The 25,309-nt window shown below is 36.9% G+C and overlaps 1 protein-coding gene across 1 annotated transcript in view; it reads right to left on the bottom strand.

The window, feature by feature from the left end:
* Positions 1-4,705: 4,705 nt before the first annotated feature.
* The window catches only part of LOC145989977 (meteorin-like protein), a 39,088-nt gene continuing 18,484 nt past the window's right edge, over positions 4,706-25,309 (bottom strand). Inside the window, exons 2-4 of the mRNA XM_083125531.1 lie at positions 10,444-10,826; positions 8,107-8,163; positions 4,706-7,205 (exon numbers count right to left, since the gene is read on the bottom strand). Coding sequence (XP_082981657.1) covers positions 6,880-7,205; positions 8,107-8,163; positions 10,444-10,826 — 766 coding nt within the window. The 3' untranslated portion in view covers positions 4,706-6,879. The remainder of the gene's footprint in view (positions 7,206-8,106; positions 8,164-10,443; positions 10,827-25,309) is intronic.

Here is a 25,309-nt window from a genome sequence, read left to right as displayed (position 1 = left end):
GCTCCAGTGCCCCTCCCGCTAAATCCGCCAATGTGTACAGTTATAAGGGCTCATACTAGAAATCAATTCTGTTCTGTTGTATAATATAGATCTCTTATTTAACTCCGTTGCTGTTGAATTTATGTCTCGGTATATTCGTGGAAGCATCAAAGCGCTGCTTCAAGCAATAAAGCTTTCTTAGAATTCGAAACGATTTCTCTGCATTAATGATAAAGGGCAAGAAGTTTGGAGACAATCGAACATCGCGTGTTACGATTTACCAAAAGGTAGTTATTTCGCCTTTTGTTCTTTCACATTAAATGTCCACACGAAGCTGGAAATTGGCGATCGAAGGTAACCAACCTATTAATAAGGACAAACGCTTTTTAGCTTCTTCAAAGACGTATTTTAAGAATTTCTGTCTCTAGAGTAGACAGGATCGTTGGCCTCGTGTGTTTAGGCATTCTGATTACCTGGAATATACCCGGAGGGAGGGTCTGTGCTGATAGGCTACGCTGAAATGCTCCGGATGGAATGTGCTGCCCCTGGCGGTAGTGGAGCGAAACGGGGAAAAGTTTGGCTCGCGCCCGCAGGCTGAACGCTCTGGCCAGAAAACTCTACACGCAACAGGGGTTGAGAAGAGAATCTGAAACGTTTTCGGAGACTATCTTAGCCGGCAATTATACAGTTATCGGAGGCCATTGTTCAAAAATGTCTCCACTCCCACTTTGCTCTTTGGTATTCGTTTCCCTCCAGCCTAAGTGGCCTTTTCCTCCCCCCTTTTAGGATTTTACAACTTCGGAAACGATGCTTGAGGGGGTTGATGTAAAATTTTCGAGGATTGCAGTCTCGGTCCCCGACTGCGAACACTGAGACAGGGTTGAGGAAAATGACAGTGTTTGTCTGGTTGTTATTTTTCTTTACAACTAAACTGTGACAACTCAATCGTCAATTTTATGCTCATGTGAACCATGGGTGCACCCAGAAAGTTTTAAACGTGGGATACTGTTCATATTTTTTTGTAGTCATGAATAGAAATATTGAGTGAAATAAATATAGCATTGCCTTATTTTTCTTCAATAAATGAAATTCCAAGAGGGGATTTGACTCCACAAGCCCCACCTCTTAGTTGATCTTATAATGTGACCCCACTTTCTTTTACTATTTTCGGAGTGTAAGGGCAAAAATATGTAACTTTTCTTATTCAGATGAGAGGGAGTCGCGCTGATCTAGTCATAGGGCGTGTGACTGCCACGCGGGATACCCGGTTTCTATTCCTGGGGTGGGTGATCTGAAGTCGAAATTTTCCGATCTTGTCCCTGTATAAAGCGTCTCTGGGGTAAATGCGGCCAGAGGTGATCAAATCACCTCTAAATAACCTAGATCGAGAATGTGTGGGGCCCACTTCCATGTGCCTTCATGGTATGGTGCAATGTGAACCTAGAACTTTACTTTATACAGATGGGAGTCAAGCAGGCCCTGATTTAGAGAGGGCTAGAGTCCCGGGTCTCCACTGGGAGGAAACGCTTTGAAAAGGACTACGAAATAATACAAAAAATTGAGGTATTCGAAACGTGGTTAAAAAACAACAAATCACCGTATGTCTTCGAATTGAAGGCACTATCGAATGCAAGACACACCTTAAATATTGCTTCTGTTTTTGAGGAAATAAATACTCTCATTTAAGGTGCAAATATATACATACAGGTATTTTATTAGAACAATACCGTATATTATTACATGTACACTGTTGTTACAACCGCAGAACTACCATAAAAAAAAATAAGGGTGATTTTTATCAATAAAGATATTTCGGTAAAGCATGGAGGAAAAATTAAATAATCGAAATTAGCAAATACTCCATTCTACAGTGTGTCCGAAAAGTCACGCAATCGAGATTTTGGATGTACGTAACTTTTGTACAAAAAGCGATAGAGATATGACACTTACATTGGATATTAACTTTGTCTATGTGGATATTTTTTAAACATTAAACAAGAAAAATCATGCTCTGCAGACTACATGAACGTTGAGTGTCCGGCAAAAGTTACTAAGGTGTAAAAGTTTTGTACGAAGTAAAAAGAAACATGGATAAAAGACAGATGTGGAGTCGTTTGCAAAAATTGTCGATGTGTATACGGACACCCTGTATATTAAATCAATGCCGTATATGTATACATATATACTCGAATTCAAGACGCACCTAAATATTCAACACCCAGCTCCCCCACCCCCACCCGAATACGGTAAATAAGCATCTGTAATTTGTCCTCAAAGTTATAACTGAAATTATATACAGCGGGACACGGGCCTCTACATATATCAATTCGGATTTGGGGTCAAGTGACCTTCTTTGACGATCCTCGCTGGCGCCAGTTAGATATGGAAAAGGTAGGACCCGTTAAATTCTCCCTCACATACGGTCCTGGTTGAGGCGAGTCTGTGTTGGGAAGGAATCCGACCGTGACAGAATATAAAACCGTCGTCCATTTCCATGTTTCTCTTCCCCTTTGGCACAACAACAGGTGGATGATGTATTCTTCCCTCAGGAGTTCCACTTGCTCTCCTCGCTCTGTTGGTTTCATCTATTTCTTTTCTCCCGCCCACTTTTTTTTTTTATTCTGGAAATTGTTTCATGCCCTCAGACAGGACAAGGGGGAGGCTATTCCACCAATTTCACCCAACATTGCATGTTGATTTTGATCAAGCAGGGATGGCCGTTGGCTGATTTCGTATCACTCCGTTCCAAATGCTGGAATTCGTCTAGATCCAAGATTTCTAAGCAGGCGTGGGGAGTAAAACTTTCAGTTGGGTCAAAAAGATTACAATTGTACTTGTTATTATTAATCAATAGGGCAAGGAAGTTGATGAAAACTCATATTTTCATTTTGCCTTTTAGGGGGGGGGGAGAGGCTTTTAGGTAATTTTTCAGTACTTTCATTGAATTTTTTTCATTTTTGAGGTTTCTTTTCGCTCGTTCGCTGTTGTTTCATGCATATGCTAGTATAATTTCCATATTTAAATTACCTAAAAGTACATCATTCACATGATTTACGAAAAATCAAGATTTCATTTTAAGAGCGAAAATTATTTTTAGGTCATTTTTCAACATTTTAGGTAACTTTTTAATTTTAAGGTCATTCTACAGGTCATTATTTGAGATTTCTGGGGGCATCAACTTCCAAGCCCTATTAATAAACATACAGTTAAGATGCAATATATTTCCAAGAGCAGCAACTGTAAACATCAGCTTCACACCTATTAATGCAAACAGTCTTGTGTTTATATTTGATTTACATTTCTGTTAGACCTTTACTTTTGAATTATAGGAATTTATCTATCAAAATAGGTTATGCATTACCTATCCTAACTCTGGATCCCATTGGCATACCATTTTCAAATTTTGTAGTTATAAAGTAATGGTGTATGTATAGCATGTATTTTTTTTTTATAAGTTAAGCCTTGTTTGGGAGAAAATGGCTACCCACATTTTGATCACACCACCTTTACGAACTGCCCACTGAAGTATGCATGTAATATCTCATGCGAAAGAGCTCTCCAGTGCCTTCCCAACAGTGTCTGAATCATTTCTAAGTGCCCCGATTGCCGAAATATTGCAATTTAAAAGTAAGGATATGGTGAAATTGTATATTTTCCTACCCCAGGTAACCCTTTCAGTATGCCAAATTTCAAATGAACCAAAATGTTTTCAGATTGAAAAGTGTTTCTTCATTGGTTCATTTCACATGCAATGACTCTCATCAACACATGTTAAAGACACTACTAAGAAATGTATTTCGTTATGGGTCTAATGTGATTACTTCCCTAAACTTCCTCTTGGTACAAGATCTCACTCGAAAGTCATGAAGACAACTGATATGGAGACCGCCTGTGGTAACATGCATAATTTGTAGCCTTTGTACTGGTCTTGCTTTCAGCCTATTGGCAGAGTGGTTAGCATGATAGCGGTCACAGATTCGAATCTAGCTTGGGTATGGATGTTCTTTGCAAGACTCTTCATTGCTAATCATTATCTTCGCGATTAGCCAAAAGTGGCAGAAAAGCGAAGTAAAATTAACCAAATCAGTCAATCAACAATCCTCCATTTCAGTATACACTCTGTCAAACTCCTCAGCAAATGATGAGCCCAAAATGATTATGAATCATATTGGTGTGGCAGTAACTTGTCAAGTATTCATGCAGGAGACTAGTGAAAAACACTTCTACAATTCCAAGGGTTACTTCAACTTTTATAAAATATATACAGCTTGGAAAAGCTATTGTGACTTGCATAAACTATTCCCAAAAGTGAATATCTTATTTTGAAAGCAAATTCAAGTCTGAAAAGTAGATATGCTGCAAGTCAATCTAATTAATAAACAAAGATGATAATTACTTTCTTCTACTATTCTAATCTAATTGACATGATTCAATTATTACTTCAAAATTATAAAGAAGACTGTGTTGTATTTTAACATAAGAAACACAGAAGATTTATTAACACTACAAATGCATTCCATGTTATTTGATTATATGCAATTCGATTTTGCAACCTGGGTATTCTCCTAAGTTGGTATCTACCCTTGAAATGTTAGACCGTTTTCCTAAATCTAGAGAAGTCAGTAATCTAATTACCTTAACATGGTGGTTATCTGAAAATAAACTTTAATCTTACACACAATAAAACAGCAGATATATCATATATATATATATATATTTTAGTAGTTTCTTATTTATCACAGTTCACTGAACATAAAGAATTTATTCATTTGACATAAAACAGGACCTATATGTAAAATAGGATTTTTACATAAGATAACAAACAAAATGTTATCATGAAAAGTTGTTCAATTGTACTTATTCAACTTGGTTCATCTGTAATACAACACAGACTGCTGAAACATATACAATATTCTGAAATGAACAAGAAATTTAAGGCTAAACCACACAACATGAGTTTAAAAAAAGGAAGAACAAAATATGATTACGTCTATTTTACTAATAAGAGAAGTTCTGGGGAAATTTTCAGCAAATTATTTTGAGATCAAACAATTTTTCACTTTTAATGAAGAAATATCTTTAATTCCATGAGCTTTGCTCTGGGTACTTGAGATCCAAAATTGTTTATTGTAATTACAATTGCTTTAGAATTATAATACATATAAAATAATGGCACCATTGCAAAATATATACACATTTACATAAAATTTGTGAAAATATCAAGGGCAATAAATTTCAACTTCTGATCAATATCTAATAGTTTGGATTCTGAAAAATATCTAAAAGAATAACTTGGTAATTCACCTTCATTTAATAAATAAATGTGAAATTAATTATATTACAAATTTGTTGTAATTTACCATTTACACTTTCTTTGCTATTTGCTAATTCATGTGATAATATTGCTTGTTATGTCAAACAATATAAATTTTTAGACTCATGTTAGTTTTTACATGTCTGCTGCTTTTCAAGAAAACACAAATGTTGCATATTATTTGAATTGAACAATTGGTACTAAACTTCTGTGGAAGGTGATCACCAATCAGTGTATTGTGAAACAAAAAAATGAGTTTGATCAAAAGTATACTGAATACGATTTTCTGGTCTGACAAAAGTGAATAGAACGTCATGTATTTCTCACTTGTGCTTTACTCCTTTTACAAAATACTACCAATATATTTCCCATATCTTGAAATTATTTGGAAATATTGCACATTTTATTTTGATCATAAATTGAATTATAGATAACGTAAATGATATATAAATTGATACATTGTAAATATTCATTTCAAATCAATAAGGTATTACAACAGACACATGAATATCCTTATATTTTTACATAAGAGATCAGACTTCTTAATTCACTAATGCTTTTCATTTTTTGCAGTTCAGTGCATAATTTGTTAATCTCCCCTTGGTCCGTCAATTCAATGCTGGTAGGTACCAGCTTGAAAAACTGAAATAATAAAACTATACAAACAAAATCCATTCAATTTCTTTTGGCACGACGAATTCACAGGGAAGTAATTTGTTTTAAAAAAAAGGAAATTATGAAGAGTAATGAACAAATACAAGCTATTTACAAAAACATATTACTTAACAAATAATATATACTGAACAACAGTTTTCAAAATTGCAGAGTAAAAATAAATGTCATGATATTGGATAAAGAAAGTAGCATCTGTGAAGTAAATGAGTACAGTATTGTACACATGTTGATTTGTCTATGTTGAGAAAAAAAATAACAACTTGTTGATTATAAATATAATTGTAATCAGAATATAAAATTGCATAATATCTTTTGTTGGAAGCACCGAAGCAAAGCCCATTGCATTTGCAAATGTTATAATGTCGGAACACATTTTCCAGTAGCTAATATGTTACTAACATAATGTAATTTTTTCATCTGCAACATATAAGATTTCTAACTGGATACCACTGTATCATAATTTTCATATAAGAAACTTTTTAATGAAGCAATTGAGAAAAATCATCTAGCATTGCAGTTCCTTTCATATTGTTACTGAATATGATATAAGGAAACCAAGATATAAAAAGACACTTTCTTTAAACTTGATCATATCGCTGAGTTAGGTTCTCTCAGCAAACACACATCTGGATCTGGTGATTTGGTCATTTAAAATTCATCGTGTCTCCATTATGGAGAAATTATATACACCTCCTGCATATCACACAGAAGATAGAAACTCACTGTACATCTATACAAAGCTGTTTCAACAATCACTGTACACAATATTTCAACAATGCTGTCTTTTCCCTGGCAAATGATGTAGATAAGAACACTATGCACAGTTTATTGCTCGTAATCACTTGAAAATTCTATTCATAAACATCAATGCCAGTTACTTTCACTGTTTCATAGTTGCAAAAAAATCAATGCTAGGAACTCAAAACACAGTGTGCTGAACCGTCTTTATTCACTTTGCTCACTATGTCCACCCAGTCTTCTAGTCTCGGAGCACAAGATAAGTAAAGATCACCAAGTTTTCTGTGTGCCATGAACACGAACTCCCCCTCACCATGTTTTGCACCACAATAATGAGGCACTACCACTTCAGCATCACCAATGTCACTATCGACAAAATTGTTCAAATCGTCACTTGACGTTTCGTTAATATGTCGGAGCAGTTTTGTGACCTTAATTGTCAATTTGGTCAGTTCCAAATCCTTCCAGTTGTCAATTGTTTTTATAATTCCTCGACTCACTGTGGGAGAAACAAAAAAAAAATTAACGTAAAAATCATAGTAAGTACATGTATGGCAAGTTTATCCAATGTCAACCAACATAAGTTTAAAAAAAATATTCTTAATCTGACTGTTTTCCATCAGGAATGCTGCTTTCCAACATTCCATATGATTTGCCTTTCACATGTCCTTATCCCTTTGTAAATTATACTGTTGTAAAAATTGATTTTAATGCTTAATCTACTAAAAATAGCTTTTGTACATTTATCATGTTAGATGTCGCAATTAGTCAAAAGTGGTAGAAAAAAAAAATCAAATTATGTTAGATAGTACAAGCTAAATAAGTCAAAAGTATCATGGGAAATGTTCGTGGTCTGTTAGCTTTTTTGAATACAGAACCATCGACTATTTGACATTTCCTTTTATTGGACAATGTTTATTCAATTTGATAATTTGCCAGGATGTAAATCAATACAGGATAATACCTGTATTCACGAGGGAATCACCAACACAAAGAAGAGACAAACAAGTATCAATTTGAAAAATATTTTTAAATAAAAACTGTATTGATTTTATTCCTTGTGGTGTGATCCCAAAAAAAGCACATATGAAAGTTTTATACCTGACATTTGATATTGAATGCCATTTTAATGCTTAAATATTATACATTAGTTACCAAATCACACCTATATATCCAAGTTTAGTTTTGAACCCTCAAACTGACTGATATCCAAGTATAAAACTATTCAAAAGACAAAACTGTTTATTGACTACATTGACATTGGTAAAAAAAAGGTTTCGTTATTCCACAATCAAAAGTCTTAGAATCCAGTTTTGAATTGTAAACATTTATTAAGTTTTTGAATTTTAAACATTTTTTTAAAAAAAATCTAAGTTTAATATACTGAGAAACGAACTTACCAAAATCACTCGTGCAGAATGCTTGAGCCATTTCTTCCCTGGAACATGGCCGACAATCTGTTACAAGAAAAGAAAAATAAATTAGGACAAAATTAAGATTTTTTACTAGTCACTGAAAATTGAAACATGAAATTGAGGAATAATGTAATTTCTGAAGAATATATGTAATATGAGCATATTTTCATTAACAAATACTTCCAATTTTCTACTCCAATATTAAAATATGTAAATGTTTTTCCAGTAAGTGCTCCATTTTTATTTAGGGCATTGACAAAACAGATGTGCATTTGATACAGGATATCACAAATGTTTTCCTGGTTTTGGAGAATTATATGAACACATCCTTCTGTCACTAAATGATAATTATTTGCATACTAAGTATATTAAAGCTTATGATTTTTATTATTTAGCATCGATTTTCTGTCAATTCTGGATGAGGATGATATAATGAAATTGATGAAGGGACACACACAAGGAACATCCATGCCACGGTCGGGATTCGAACCCGAGACCCCTGGTAACCATTCCGCCAGGTAGATCGGCACTTGGACTATACTGGCGTCCATTAATAAGCTGAACAGTATAATTGTGGAAAATGCTGAAATTAAAATGCAAGAACCATTGATTCAATTCTGAATCCCCTCCCCATCCTCTTTATACATATGCGTTATCTGGATTTATTCCCGAAACAGTTGTCATTATTTAGTCAGGTGTGTCAAGATCCTCCTTCTAGGAAGGACATCTTAGCCAAACATCTGAAGATTATTTTTCTGCTTTCAAAACACAGTGGAACACAAAACAAGCACTGACTTGGTGCCTTGTTAACAAGCAGGTGCTGGCTGGCAAGAAGATAAAAGATTGAAGCAAGTCCAGCGTCAGATTGAGTGTATCTGAACTGATAATGGTTTATCAACTCTGTGACTGTTATTGTTCAGAAGCAGACAAAGAATACCAGAGTTCAAAGATTTATTTTTCATTCATTCCTTCCTTCCGGGATAAAGTAATGCATGCCCAGCAAGGCCTAACATAACCTAAAAAATGGACTTGGGTATTCGCCCCATTATATCAAATTAACCATAGGGTCATTCCATGGCAAATCATCACAAAAAATTAACTTTTCAACCCGACCATCTCAGATTTTAATGAAATTTGGTAGGATGGTGTTCATACAGCAGCGTTGCCAACTACATAAAAAATGTCAAATTTATGCTTGAAATGTCAACAAAGAAAAACATGACTTTTCTTCTAATTATGGTATAACTTTCATCTAGAGCTTGTTTTGTTTGAAGCTAAGGGGGCATAGTTTTCATAACAACATAGTTTTGTATGAAAATATCGAAATTTTAATTTCAACATCATACGATGTGGCCTTTGACCTTGATTACCTAAAAAAAAGTGTATCTTCAATTTTGGTGGAAATAAGGTATGTTATACAGTTTAAATGTAATCTCTGTTTGGTGTAAGTTTCATTTTGCGTCAGGAATGATAAAATGTGACAGCAGACTATGCTACATTCAGTGAAACACCTCATAGTCTAGTAAAAAATGGTGTCGTCTGGGGAACCAATTGCAACAGAAATGAAACCCAACTGCCTCTACAGTAAAAAAAAGTTCACCACTCTCCGACTTGTAGATTCGCCGCCATCTTGAAAATATGGCTAATAATTCACCTTTAAATAATAATAAAAAAATAATATCTCGAAAATGGTGAGTCGTACATAAAAAGTAAAGATAACCAAAATGAAAGAGCAGAAAATTTGACAAGTCGTGGTTTCTGTTTCATGTAACAAACTATCTAATTTACATCCTAAAGACACTTGACCAAATTCATAGCTCTAGAGAATGGTTTTTGTTTGTTGTTGTAAATCAAGTTTTTATGGAGATCATCTATTGTAAAGAAATAAGATGCTGTAGAACATGGTAGAATTTTTGTTGTATATTTCTCCCAGTCCACTTAAAAATGAAATTCGTTGTCTGAGTGAGGCCGAACTGCACTCTGCTTCTCTCGTGAGGAATTTGAGGGGGAGGGGGTTACCCCTACCAAAATTGACCATTTGTTATTGTTATCAGAATGGCTCAGTTTGAATTCGAGTACTGCGTGCAATGATAAATATGTATTTTGATTGAATGTTAAATTATTGTAGCTCCTGCCCACCTCCGTGACGGAGTGGTTAGCACACGGTGCTACGACGCCACAGGTCCCGGGTTCGAATCTCGGTCTGGGCTTTGTGAGTGTCCCTTCATCATACCATCACCCATCCTCATATTCACGATTAACCATAAACTGACAGAAAAGCGAAGTAAAATAAACTACATCAATCAATATAACTTCTCTTACCTTCTGACGGGTCGTACATCGTATGTTTCCGAAGCGGCTGCAGATGGTACTTGAAGGCTGCGACCTGCTTCTTGAGGGTGGTGGGCCCCGCTTCCACGTAAATGGCGACCTGTCCTCCCCTGCTTTGAAAGCAGCGGGCGAGTTGCGGGTGGGCGCCATCTTGCGTGTCGAACAGGGGGAGCAGAGATCGCTTTCCCTCCAGGAACAGGCGGGCTCCTTGAAAGTCCCTGGTGGCCTTGATGCAGCCTCGGAATTCGCGTCCCGAGGACCCCAATCGGAGCAGGACTCGCAGGGCACCTCGAGGGTAGGACCACTCCAGTCTCCCTTGCGAGCAGCGTAGATACACGGGCGTTACTCCTCTGCTTTCTCCGTTCTGAACACCGCTGGAACGAGAGAGAAATGAAATTATAAATAACGGAACCAAATCAGTAGACGTTTAAAACTAATGACAAACATTTACTCAAGCAAGATACACAGGAAATTGGTGTTAAAATTTATAAATTAGAGTAATAATGAATTACGTTGACTGCCAACACTGGAAATAAGGTTCAGTTAATTAGCGCTGTAACAGAACATCCAAAGAATAAGCTATAGAAGCTTGAAGCACTAAACTGGACATGCCTAACCTACTCACGTATGCATTGTAGAAGAAATACGTGTGAATAGGTTAGTCGGGTCACATTTGGTGCTCTTCACGCACTGTATCTTCAAGTAGCTATAGCCGTTCGTGGTCAGAACTCATTTGTTTTGTATTCTACTACCTAATCCAAAGAATATATGGCTCTAGGAGTTTTCAGTTACAGAAATGATTTTTTCTTTAATGTGAGAGGGCAGACAACAAATTTTAATCATACATTTTAATATATTAACGGTGTGAAAAAAAATGAAAACAGTGAACCCATTGGATATTCACTAATCTGGTGTATCGACTAGACATCGACCCAAAGATAATAATAATAACATTAACATTTCGGCACAAAAATGAATTACACTTGTTATTAGTTCGTACTAATTATTATTGATTTTAATAATAAGAATATTCAATTTTATATCAACGGCCTGGCCTCGCCTACAAAAATTTCTACAGCTCTACAAGGCGAGTCCCCTCTTAATTTTATTACTTTAGTAATTAATTATTAAAATTACATCTGAGACACAAAATAACGTGCTTTACTGTGTTTCTCAACCACCAGGTCGCGAGAGGTTCTTCTGACATTCGTCATTTTTCTTTGCACAGCAACTTTCATTAACAGTTATTTTGTGATAGGAATATTCTGATTAATTGAAATTTTTCGGTGGTCAAAATGTAACATACCAATGAAAAATCAGCACTTTCGAAATTCATTTAATGATGTTGGTCTGAGGAAACTAGAAAATTTCATTAGATTCTACAACTAATTTAAAGTTTATTATTGTTATTTGTCAATAAGCCTAGACAAAATCGAACTATTACTGTTTATGATTATGCCATAGTTTATTTGTTAACATTCAACATCAAGGATACGTATTAATTCTTGTATAAAGAAAATTAGAAAGGTATATTTACGAGTGAAATTGTTGAGAATGGGGCATCGACTTTTAAAAGAAAGAATTTACCAGGCTCCGGTCTCACGAAATTGATCTAGAGCACTGGAATCCAAGATTTCTTGAAAGAAAACATTTAATTCAATTGACTACTTGTCCAACAATATTGTCCAAGATAATTCTTGCATCCTGTATGGACAGCATTAGTGACACCGCAGGTCTTTTCGAGGCAGCCATTGAAAACCGGAAATTCAAAACACACAAGCAAGTCCATTATCTGCCCGGTCACCTTTCACCCACCTTTTCCGTCGACGCAACTGACGGGGGTGGAGATTAGGATGATCTACAGTTCCGAAATAGGGGAGGGGGAGGAGGGGGCGGAGGGCAGAGTACGTGCGTCACGCCATAAAATGGATGACCGCCCGCATCATATACCTTTTTTTTTACTTCAAAAAGCATGCCGTGTAGCCGTTGCCGCACTAGCATTAAAAAAAACCTTCTGATCCGGTATATGCCGAAGGGAAAACACTTGAGAGAAGATTCAATGTTGCCAAGTAAGCATCCATGTAGACACCAAACATTGGTTTAGAACTCACTACCAGGCCTGGATATTTTTTTAGGAAGGGGCCAAACCCGAAATTACAATTATATATTTACATATAATCTTCAACACTCCCTTAATAATTAACATAAATTCTGTGACTGAAATTAAATTGTGTGAAATATTATACTTTTTCGCAACATGCATGAAGTCATATTGGGGGGATGTTTGAACTGTTGTTTTCGAGTCAGCTTTAACCACACATAGGTTAGTCGGGACTGGACCTACATTTCAAAGTGAAATCTGAACCGCTGTGCAATACGCCTCCGCCAGGTACCGAACCCGGGACCCCTTACCACTACGCCATCGGGGAGGCTATGGGAAAAATTGAAGTAACGGCCTCACAAATTCGGAATCTCAGATATTTTTAAAGTGATGTGATCAGCACCACGCTCCGTAACCCCACCGGGTACTCGCTTATTTGAAGCTGGGTAAACCGCAGAGCATACACGATAATACAAGCAAAAAAGTCTCAGTACACATGGGTCTGCAAACTAGCCGTTTTCGAGATAATTGCGAATGTGTGATTATAAGCCGCCACTGACTTCATTGTTTGTGAACGTCATCCTAGTTGGTAAAATGCTTATGTCACCTGTGTCACTTTGCGCTATTACTTTTGAGACACCCTGTATTTGACTGGCATTACTCATCATAATATTTTTACCTTTTAGTCACCGACTTAAATTAGTACTATTAGTTCTATCTTTGATTGACGGCTCACTAGAAGAGGGAAATGGAAATGGTATGGGCCAGTGCTTCGTTTTGAGAGTCGCGTCATAATGTTTCTGAATGTGGAAACAAAAGGAGCCAGTTGGCAACACTGACAACAAGGCTAGCAAACCAGACCTGACCACAAATGCCGAAACGACCTTATCGTTGCGCTCTACGGTCTTCTCTGGAAACAAGTTACCGGACGGCCGCAAGCACAATTTTTCAGACAGGGAAGGGGGTGTAGAAGATGAAGAAAAGAGGAAAACCAGTCTACATGAACCAGAACGTCGAAACTGGAGTCCTAACAATCTTTAAACAAGCTGATTTGGCGCAAATTTTCGTGTCCCCTGCATAGCAACGAAGACAATTCAACCAATCTGGAACGGAAACGTAAGAACATGCGAAGTGATCGGAACAGGAATTACGTCGACAAGAAATTGAGCAGACGAGCTTTATTATTACCTGCAGCTGTGATTGAGTAGTCGCGTCTCTTTGGCTACAAAATTGATTTCGAAGAATATGTTGGCAAACGATAGGAACTCGCATCAATTTCATAATAAGCGACGTCAATTCAATCCTAAATTTAGTACAAATACTACAATGTTTATTTCATTCTCGTCAACCTGAGTACTAAACACTGGCGTACGCAATGAGAGAGCTGATTCCAACCCCCTACGAAATAACATCTTGCATACGCTAGTAGTACTGTATGAACCAACAGGGTAGCCAGTAAGCTCTCCTGTAGTTTTACAGTGTTCAGTTTGTCTTAAAAATAGTTTATCAGGTTAGTCTATAAACAACCCGTTACTAAATTTCGTAATTCAGACAGAATTAGTTCTTAACTAAACCAGTGGCGTGCGCGGAATTTTTTTTTCGGAGGAGGCTGGAATGTCTTTACATAGTTCCGTTCTAGGGGGGCCGGGATACGCTATTAAATATTTCCCAATTACCATTTTTAACCTTGGTAAAAGACTAAAACTTCTAACCGGGTGTCATCTTAAGGCGGGTTTACATTTACTCTGGTTTTTCCCGAGTTCTTTACTCTTTTCATTAGAATTTTTTTCAAAATTTCGGGAGGGGTTGTAGCTCCATCATCCCCCCTCTGAGTACGCCAGTGAACTAAACAAATGCGCACGATTGCTCATGTAATTTGGTTCTGGCGAACAATCATCCGAAACCTGACCAAACCCTTCAAACCATTAATATTTAATTCTTTACGGAGAGCCGATGCAAGTTGACACGTGTCCACAAAATACAATAACGAAAACAAAAAATCACATTCTCGTCATGAACACAAAAAGTTCTGGGCATATATTTTTAAATACTTTTTATTGACACTTTTTGTATCTTATTTTTATCTAGACAAGATTTCTAATTGTAATTTGAGAATGAAGATGCATAACATTAAATAATCCCTTGTAAGGTTCCACCAATTCAGAGGGATTGATATACACTTGTGGTTATTGTAGACAGAAAAAATGGTTTCATTTCTGGCAACTACACTAATAATAATTACAGCAGCTGGAGTTTTCGATTTCCCACGAGCTGTGGCCAAATCTTGGCGCGTGACATGGAAAAAACAGCATGGCACGAGTTTGATGTGATTACGTACGCAGGTTAAACTGGTTTTCCTAAGCTGACCTTCGGCCGATCTTCAACAAAGTGCTGTGCAAAAAAGAAACGAGCGAAAACCGGCTGATCATGCGGGACAAAAAAGAAGAAATTCCGATATTGTCATCAGAATATATACACCGTCATGGGTTTATAGCCATTTCATTGTATCCTGAGGGAATCTTAACAATGCGACGTGGTTGGACTATGTCCTAGCGTTGTTTCAGCAACTGATGTCAGCATTGTTGCTTGCATTCTCAGCTCTCATGTGGTGCAAAGTGCAGTACATGCAAATACGTACGTACCATGATACTTCTCTTTATCCTTGTTGCTACGAATCAAACTTTACTTTTGTTAAATCAAAGCCATTCACTGACTGATTGGTTCATCATTTTGCAGTGAAACAGATTCCAAACAATTTTGCAAGACATTCTGTAAACAAATTTTGGACTTCGGTTTACCCTGTATTACTTCTGTACCGAGCACTATTTTCTATTAAGCTTGTAAAGCAATTGACTTCATGGAGATAGAAAACATGACTTTTCATACATTCCACTGAAGAAAGAAAAAATGTGTGTGAATATATCACAAAAGTTCGTTAATGTATCTTTTAAATCCAATTTTATGCTCAGATAAGATAATCAATCGGGACTAGGCCTACAATTTAAACTTGAATCTGAAATACTGTGGCTCCACAGGGGATCGAACGATTACGAGGCAGCACATTATATCTACTTATAGACTATTAACTTCACAGATTTTGTGAAAATTATTTTCAATATTAATAAAAGGCTGAGGTCAATCCTTTTATCTTATTTATCCACCCTTGACTGAAATACTACTTATAATTATATACATCGCAGTATTTCAGTATCAGTGAATAAAGATTTTTATCTACGGACGTACTTCAAAGTGAAAGTATTAATGAGCGTAATTTTTAATGATTCGTCATAAATCTACAAATTAAGAAGTATTTTTTCAGAGACCTCCAATACTTGACAATATCAAGTTTGGCAACTGCCGTGGCTTTTAAAAAAAATATGCCTACCGTGATTTTTTCAGACTTAAGATTAAGGATTACGAACCAATTGTAAATAAATGAGGTTTACGAAGTCCATGTCATTAAATGTGCTCGCCTATCAACCTGTCTAGTATTTTGGACTCTTCAAGTCTACCAATAATAGGCTGAGATGCTCCGATGCTAGATATCTCTGATTAATATCGGAGAAATCAGTAAGAATTCACATTTAAATTACGGTACTTCAGTCTATTGAATACCTTTCCTTTTGATAAATCATCATCTTTAGCAACAGTAAACGCAACGAACACAATTCAACCGTTACAGTCCATAAACAGGAACCGCTGCAGTGCACTGACCTGGAAGCAGTGGCGATAGTGTCGACTCCCAACTCTACCAATAATAGTAGGTTGAGAATATTTACTTTTCCGTTCTGATGATAGATATCTGTGATTAATATCTAGGAATTCAGTACCATTAGATTCAAATTACTTCAGTCTATCGAATATCTTTATCTTTGATAAATCACCAACTTTAATAAACACCGTGTCAATGAACAGGAACCGCCACCATATTTGTAGAACTACCCTGGAAGATGTGGCGCTAGTGTCGAATGTTTAAGTCAAGAGAAAGCCTCTTGTACTAATGCTACAGTAGCACATATATTCTAAGCTGATATTCAGATTCTCACAAGCACCTCAACGACCAATTGTTTTTCCTTGGAAGAGCACAACTGCAAAGACATGCGCCAAGACAGATTGGTCGAACTAAGCAAAATAAGGCCAATTGACCCTGACATTAACGGTTCAATTGCTCTCACTCAAGAATACGACACACGTGTTATGTGAGCTCCACACTGTGGTTTCTCACACGGCCATAATCGTCCATATTTGTTCACTTGACCTACATCTTATTTATTTTCGTTCCGATCTTTTGATGTTCACTATGCCGCTGTAGAGCATACATTATACACTAATAAGTTCACGGTTTCTTAATTAAGAGGGGCTTTAAAAAGATGGCAACCTCTAAATATGGGTCAAACACCAATTTATTAGATTTCCTTGGTGAACCAGATACAAGGGATTTTCAAGAGGATTCTTGTACATTAAGAATTCATGGACTCATTATCAATCATAGGCAGGGTACATTTTTGCTCTCTACTCAGTGTTGCCCTTCCAGAAAGAACAAAATGTCTCCTTCATTTTTGAAAGACATTTAAAATCACAAAAATCAAACGTTATTAGAGTTACTATTATTAAATTATTGCTATAATTCCCACAGTCTAAAAACTCATTTGTTTCACAGAATTAAATTTATTGAATGTTTGACCGAAAATTATCTGGAAATAGTGTTATTGCACACTAAAATATTAAGTTTACACTTGCAGATTTATTACAATAACTTTAATAATTATAGAATACTGGGTAGATGTGAATTGTTCCCAATAAAATATTTAATTGTGGTTTGTTTTGAGGATAAGTTACGCGACGTATGTGAGCCGAATTATTGTAAAAAAAAAATTTAAAAAATACAATTATTTACGTTATAGACATTTGGGGAAACTTATCTTTGATTCTAGAAGTCGCACTGTGTATTACGGGTTTTTCTAATTTTTATTTTTTCTTCATTCTAAACTTTTTAAAGAAACGTAGTTTTGTTGTAATTTCATCGATTTTGTGCACTGAGCTCAAATCATGATTATCTTTAGTTTTAGTTTAGTTCAGTGGCGGCGATTAGGTGGGGGGCAAGGGGGCGGTTGCCCCCTACTTTTCGCCACTTTTGCCCCCGTACTATGCTAAACCTTATCTACAAAGGGAAATATACTGTATTTGCCCCCCACCCCCAGTTTCGGAACCCAATCGCCGCCATTGGTTCCTTTAGTTTACGTTGCTGTGTTCTACTGTGAACTAAGTATTCCAAGATTTATTATATTTCCGAGGAGTTTGTCACAGGCTATACCCTCTCCTTCATAAACAGAAGACACATCTTGCTTATGTTATTTATGAGGCGAATTCAACAATGTCTGCTTTCAATCTTTTTCAAGTGCTATCTGTCAGCTTACCGTACACTGAATGCGCACGGTATGTATCTAGCAAAGATAAACCCAAAACCAAGAAAACTTGTTTTCTCTTATTCTGCTATGGAGGAGGAGAGTTCCTGATGAACGGGTATGAAAAAGTCTTAGCGTCTTTCAAAGAGAGGGCACTTCTTGCATGTTAAAACGGTCTCTTGTATCGTTGATATTCATGTCGCATATCAGAGTGTTAAGACGAGAGAGAGAGAGATGAAAAAATGGACATTGTACTGTCGAGGAACAATGGGTACTGGATGTAAAAGGGAAAAGCAAGGAAGGACAATAAAAGATGACGCGTCTTCGAGAAGAAAATGCCAGAAACCATTTTTTTAAAGGTACAATTTCAACTCCCCTAGCCTCGAGCGGATCAACATGGTGCCTAGACTTCATGCTCGATGGGAACCAGTTAGAGAGTATATCTTCCCTTCTTGTCGGTTGGTGTTTTGATGATGGTGGTGTTGTGAGTGTGTGTGTGTGTGTGTGTGGATGTTGACTGTATCTTCTCCTTCCAAGGGCGTCCTGAGAGATTTCGAAGGGGCTCCCAAAAGTAAATGCATAATTGATTGAATTGTTGTTTTAAGTCCACTTTATGCACAGTAAGGCTAATCGGGACTGGACCTACAGTTTAAAGTTGGATCCGAACCACTATGTGCCTCCACCCCGGGACCCCTTGATTACAAGGCGACGACAGTAAATGCATTAAAAAAATGCATGTAGTTCAGAGCCAGACCAAATGTTTAAGTGTATCATCGAGATGATGCTGGAAGGTGCAGAAAAAAATCCCATCAATTCAATAATAAAAAAAATGATACTGTAGGTTTAATGCATTTTGTTTTCTGTGTGACAGGACCAATTCCAATAGAATAACAATAGTGAAATAATAATAATAATAATAAATAAGGTTCAGGAACAAGGTCAAAACTTTGTCTTTCCTTATTTATTCTTTAACTCACAGTATAAATGTTCTATGTGTTTTCACAATTCCAAAAATGATATTTTTTTTGGTAAGAGGTCACAATGCAAACTCTATGACTAAAAACTTCCTAACCTTTCATAGATTTAGTTTGAACGAGGTGTGTAAAAAGGCAGAATGGAATAGATAGCTATACATGAATGTATTAACTTTATTAAATGTAGAAAAAGAAAACAAGTTGTACTGGCTACTCATCTGGCGTACTGGGAACATTTACCTCAACGATATAACAATAATTGTTATTTGGTTATTATTATTTATGGTTCGTCTTCTTCTTCTTCTAAGAGAACCAAACCCAACAAGCCTAACCTATCCACCACAGATTATTTACTACCCCCAAAAAGCTACCAGCCAATGGGAATACTTGGAACAGTTGTAGCAGCATTCTATGATTCGTGTTGGCGACGTGAGGGCCCGCTGCAGAAAATTCTGACGAAGAAGAAATTGAGACCGTGATTATTCTGTGACACATTATCGGGCGATATTCTCCAAATATTTATCTTCGTCTTCAAGAGTTTCCTGTAGACATTATGCGAGAGAGGAACCTTTGATGTGGTGTTGCAGTGGACCTGGTTAAGTGCGTTCCCTTGCCACGCTTGGCAAGCGGACAGGAAAAAGCGGCGACCCTTAAAATGTTAACAAGCTGGAATGGATCTTGATAACTGGGAGATTGTGGTTAAGGGAAGGAGGGAGAGTGTCCCAATTAACAGATGTTTTTCCGCCAACTCTATCAGCCAACGAAGGCGATAAACCGTGCAGGCTCAGACTTGCGTAAGAATTGTTCCAGCTTTCGCATTCTGGCCGAAGAATTAATCAAGTCTTTTTTTTTATTAACAGGACGTAATGCGATAAAGAAGTCGTTACGTTAAGCAACATTTCCCTTACATGTGGCGGAAAATGTTGTTTTGTTTCTAATTGACTCATTGGTTGTTTGAAATGTTGTGATAACAGATTATGTTCAATCGATACAATCTTTGCAGTGCAACATTCTAAGCTGTTATCAACACGTGACTAGGAAGGTTAGAATAGGTAAGATTTACACAAATACACTATATTGTTCATGTCAGGTTAAAAAGGAGGTAGCTTCAGCAATAAAATGTTGAACAATGAAAGTAATTCAATTGATGAATAAGATGCACAAAGGAAGTGTCACATTAATAAGTGAGACGAATGTGCAAGGGGAACTAATTTAGGTAAAAGCCGATATTCGAGGTTAACTATGATTTTGGTTAAGATTGAAGATTGAATAATTGACCAATTGGTAGATAGAATACACGCCATTGACCGGGTGTGTTTCAGCTTCACGGATTGCTTTCACAACAAACCCTCGTCAAATACATATTGCAATTGGAACTTGTTTAAAATATAGAAAAATATACTCATATTGTACTGATTATGGAGAGTAAACCACAATTAGTATACTATTATAAAGACAATACCTCATTTCTGTACCTTACAGGATACGCAAAGCAGGCAATATTGTTTGAACAGTAGATGTTTCTTTAAGTTTAATTTGTATGTTTAAGGGTGGACCTCCCCTCAGGTCAGTCAGTGGTGGGGGAAATTCATTCAATTCTTTTATCCCGGTGACTGTGAAAGAGTTTCCGTAAAGTGTTGTTTTCTATATAGGAATCGTGAATTTAGTTTCCTGACGAAGGTTAATCTGTTTTCCGTTCTTCCTGTACGGGGCAATTTGATCATATAAATATTCAGGTTCCTTGTTGTTCAGAATCCTGTACAGTAAGGACAATTCCAAAAATGTTCTTCTATTTGTAACCTTTAACCAATTAGTTAGTTCCTTTAAGTACGGGGAAATTCGTTCTCTTCTTTTGACATTCAGTATAAATCTTATGCAACTGTTTCCTCATTCGTCCAAGGACGTTATGGAGGATTTGTAGACACTAACCGGAAGAAGCAACAAAGGAATATTTTGTTCATTAATTTCTCCACGTATGAGTCAGCATCACTCGTCCCTTGCAAACACACACCCACCCTTCAGCAGCCCTAAGAAGTATCAATGAAGCCTCAAGATACCCATTGGAAGAGGAAATCAAGACACAGCGCCACTGTGGCAGAAAAAGGAAGCAGCCTAATGGCTGCAAGAGCAGCAACAAATCCTCAACTGTTCGACATATACATGAAAAAAAGACTGAATTGATAAGTATCGCCACATGGTATATTGCTGGCGCTTCCGCACAAAATTACAGGACGCAGGAGTGTTTTCGCGACAGGGAAATACTGATGAAATCTGGTAACTTTTAGGATCTTTACGAGCACAGTCTTGGCAAATATAGATGTTTCTCGGTTTCGGATCACACAGACGTTTAGTACTAGAGGGGAGGATATCGTTGCGTAGGGTGAGAGGATACAAAGATGGCGCTTAGTTGCCATGTTATCATATCTGGTATTCCTTGTGGCTTCTACTCGACCAAGTGTAAATATTTCCTATCTACTACTCCAGATAACGTTCCCTACTTATGTAGTAATGAGGACATTTCCCGCCCATTCGGCATACATCAGATGTGTTCAAAATTATTTCTATGGTGTTCGGGAAAAAGCACTTACAAGTCACAAACTGCGATTTTATGTTGTTTTAATTTAAGCCACACTAAATCAATTAAAGTTCTTAACAGTGATGATTAAGAGACCGGATTTTAAAGAGAAAATTATTGCCAAAAAAAGGAAAGAAAAAGGACTATAGTTTATTTTTGCACTCAACTAAAAGTACAATTTTAAATGAAAGCTCATATCATCATATGTAAAAAGGGATACAGTAAAGTTAAAACTATTCTAAAAAAACTTCACAATAAAAGTCTAAATCTAGCAGATATGTAAGTACACTTTCAACCCAGCAGGCACGCCGCTTGCAATGCGTGTGTTGCTGCCCAGATCTCATTGTTGCAACAATCGCTGCAATTCCTCTAAGCTGCACCAAATAGAAAATTGTTGAATGTTTTGTTTGGGGAAAATACAGTCGTACAAAATATTTGATATTTTGTCAATAAAGGGACCGGAAACCATGTAATCTTCTTGGTGGAAGATACTGTTGTTATTTATTCCATGACCTGTGTTGAAAAATAAAAAAAGGGCTTCCCTTTAAAATCCGGTCTCTAGTGATGATGCAACATATATCATGCCTGCAATGTTTCATTTTAAAAGAATTAATATAAATTACTCTCTGCTGTAAAATTTCATTTTTCCGAACACCCTAGATTTATAGAATGACAAGTACCAACCACTCTCACACTTTGACGCTTACTATGGACGTCAAGTGGTCTCCACCATTTAATTCAGTGTAAGCACTGTACTATACTGGCTGATGTACCACCTGTGTGCGTGATAACGCTTTCAGGTAAAAAAGCTTGCTCCAAAGCTCTAGATTTGGAGTGAATACAACAGCTGCCAGGAAATGACTAGGCCCGCCACTTTTTTTCCATGGACCACCATTTAAAGCAAACAAATGAAACGCGATACTCGGATCCGTGTCTGCAGCATTGCATTTACGTCAAATGCCCTGACCTTGACATTACTTCTTCCTTTATTACTAAAGATATCCAATAAAAGTTAGTGAAGTTAAAGCAGCAAGTGATCTTATGATTTTTTTTAAAAAAAATTGTACTTAATTATTGTACATCCTCTCAAAGATCTTGTTTATGTAAGTATACAATATTTCCCACGATTATTCACATCGTGGGTTAGTCATATCCTGAGGAGCAATGTTACTTGTTCTCACAATGACGTCATTCTACAGAGGTAGAAGAGAGAGAAATGCAATGCCTATATTGCAACCACAGAACCAGTTAGACTTTATTAGTCTGAACGATCTCCTACAGTTTAAACACTTCTCCGAAAGTTCTGAATTAGATTACTGTCTGCTTTGTATATATTTCATCATCCATCTTCATGGTCTTGATCAACTAAAAATATACAATTCTTGAACAGTATTAGTGCTATTCGAAACACGTTTGAAGGGTCTCAATATTGACCATGTATCATATTAAGTTTGCATAATGGAGACTTAAATTGGGCGATAGCACTACGAATACATCTGTTGTCGTGTGATCAAGAGGTCCCTGGTTCGATTCCCGATGCATAGTGGTTCTCATTCCACCTTTAAATTGTTCGCACTAAGCTATGTGCAATTCGTATCATATCCGCGTTTCACCATTGACCCCATGTCATACAACTGTGACGCTGGGTTGTAAAAATTACAAATGAACTTAGACGTGAAGGACAATATACAAGTTATTAGTTCTATTCCATGGGCATTCATGTTAATTATTGGAAGGGTATTGCAGGAACATGATGACTTCAATCTGAATAAGTGTTTTTGAGGGGGGCAGCACTATTATGAGGGAAATATGCTCGCCCCCCTGTGGAAAAAATCCTGCGGAAGTCCATGTTCTACCCTGTCGATTTTTAAAATCAGTTCCCTCCATATTGTATATAATTCACATAACTGTGGAATTTCATTGTACTGAAGTGTAAAAACTGCAGTAGAACTGCGTCGAGGGTTAAAACATCTTCCGAGACCACCCTACAGAATAACAATGCTTCCACCAAATCTAGGTCGATAAAAATCTTTGCACCAGCTTGTGATCGGGAAGACTATTGTTACCGGAATTCATTAAAAACGTAAAGACAGGAGGAAAACAATGATTTTGCTTGTCGGACCCTTGGGACAACCAAGCAATATAAAAAAATATACGGATATGACGCAACAGGTGTTTCTCACATGAGGAATCTAAAAGACGCCTCTGAGGTTTGTACACCTGTTGCACTCGAAACGGCTTCCGGTGGCTAAGTGATTATGCATGAAGGGAAAATCTTATCCTTCGAAACACTCACGTGGTCCATTTCACAGTAAAGTGACAAGCTCAGACAAGTAGGCTAGCGTCTTTAGTAATATGCACGACGCATGCGTCTTTCTTGCTAAGTTATATCGATGATCTTGTTTGTCTTGTGGCAGATGGCCAGGGTTAAATCTGCTTCTTTACCTTGTACTGCACTCAAATGGTGTACGTGTTTCGGATTCGTTATGCAAACCGTGTGCAACAAAATGGCGACAAAACTTCGTTCTCCGTAACTACTAGAAAATACAAAACCACTTGGCATTCCTTGAGTCTCAAAGAACTGTTACCTTGCCAAATTCAACTTAGCTTTTATAGTTTTGAAGTTAATAATCTGAGAAGTGTAAGTAAGCTCCCGTTTTCGATAAACTGACATTAAATGCAGTCATTCAAAAATGCTTACACAGTGAGATGTGTTCGGCAAATTGTCCATGACTGTCTTTATTACATTTTCTCTTGAATCCTACGTGTATTTGAGGAATGGATTTTTACGAATGCTCATGCAAAGTTTGTCAGTAGTTCGATTCGTGCTTTATTTCAAACCTTGAAGATTTCGCTGCGTGAAACGGAGAAAATAAATATGGTGGCGGAAAATTTGCTTGATAATACTTACATCCTACTCTACGACAGCTCCCGTGATGGAGCGCTATTATCATTCTACATGAGGGTCCTAGGTTCGAGTCCAGATGTGTGGTAGTTGTGTTAGCCCCCTTCAATTTTCATCATTCATTCTAATCTTCATGATTAACAAATAAGATGTCCAGGTCAAGGACGTATTTAGGGGATGTACGGGTGGTCCGGATCCCCTGAAAGATTTACCAAGCATTTAAATAAAATAATGACAATCGATGGTTATTTATTTCCTATGAACTTGGAGGACAAGGATTATTTATTGAATAATAAAAAAAGGATGTTCCTCATTAATATTTTATTATATTGGAATCATACTGCTCTGAAGGACAGAACCAAACATGGTTTATGCACACAACTACTTAACAGTTGGGCTGAAAAGTTCGTAGGCTAACATAGTAAAAAATATTTTTTTGACAAAATTCGATATTATTATTCAATATAGTTGCCTTCGAGTTTCGAGTTGGTGTTTTAAGTCCACTTTATGCACAGTAAGGCTAATCGGGACTGGACCTACAGTTTAAAGTGGGATCCGAACCACTTGTGCCTCCACCGAGTATCGAACCCGGGACCCCTTGATTACAAGGCGACGACGCTACCACTGCGCCATCGGGGAGGCCCCAGTTGCCTTCGAGGGCGATACAACGATTATAGCGGTCATACAATTTTTCGATGCCATTTTTATAGTACGATTTCTCTTTAGCCTCAAAATAGGCCTCAGTTTCGGCGATTACCTCTTCATCAGTGCTAAATTTCTTTCCAGCGAGCATTCTTTTAAGGTCTGCAAACAGGAAAAAGTCACTGGGGGCCAGATCTGGAGAATATGGTGGATGGGGAAGCAATTTTATTACGGTTGAATATCGCTAAACATTGC

Source organism: Lepisma saccharinum, chromosome 7 (genome assembly GCF_977018435.1).
Source record: "Lepisma saccharinum chromosome 7, izLepSacc3.1, whole genome shotgun sequence".
NCBI lineage: Eukaryota > Metazoa > Arthropoda > Insecta > Zygentoma > Lepismatidae > Lepisma > Lepisma saccharinum.
The sequence above is the reverse complement of the archived record's forward strand: the minus strand, read 5'-3'. Positions and strand labels throughout refer to the sequence as shown.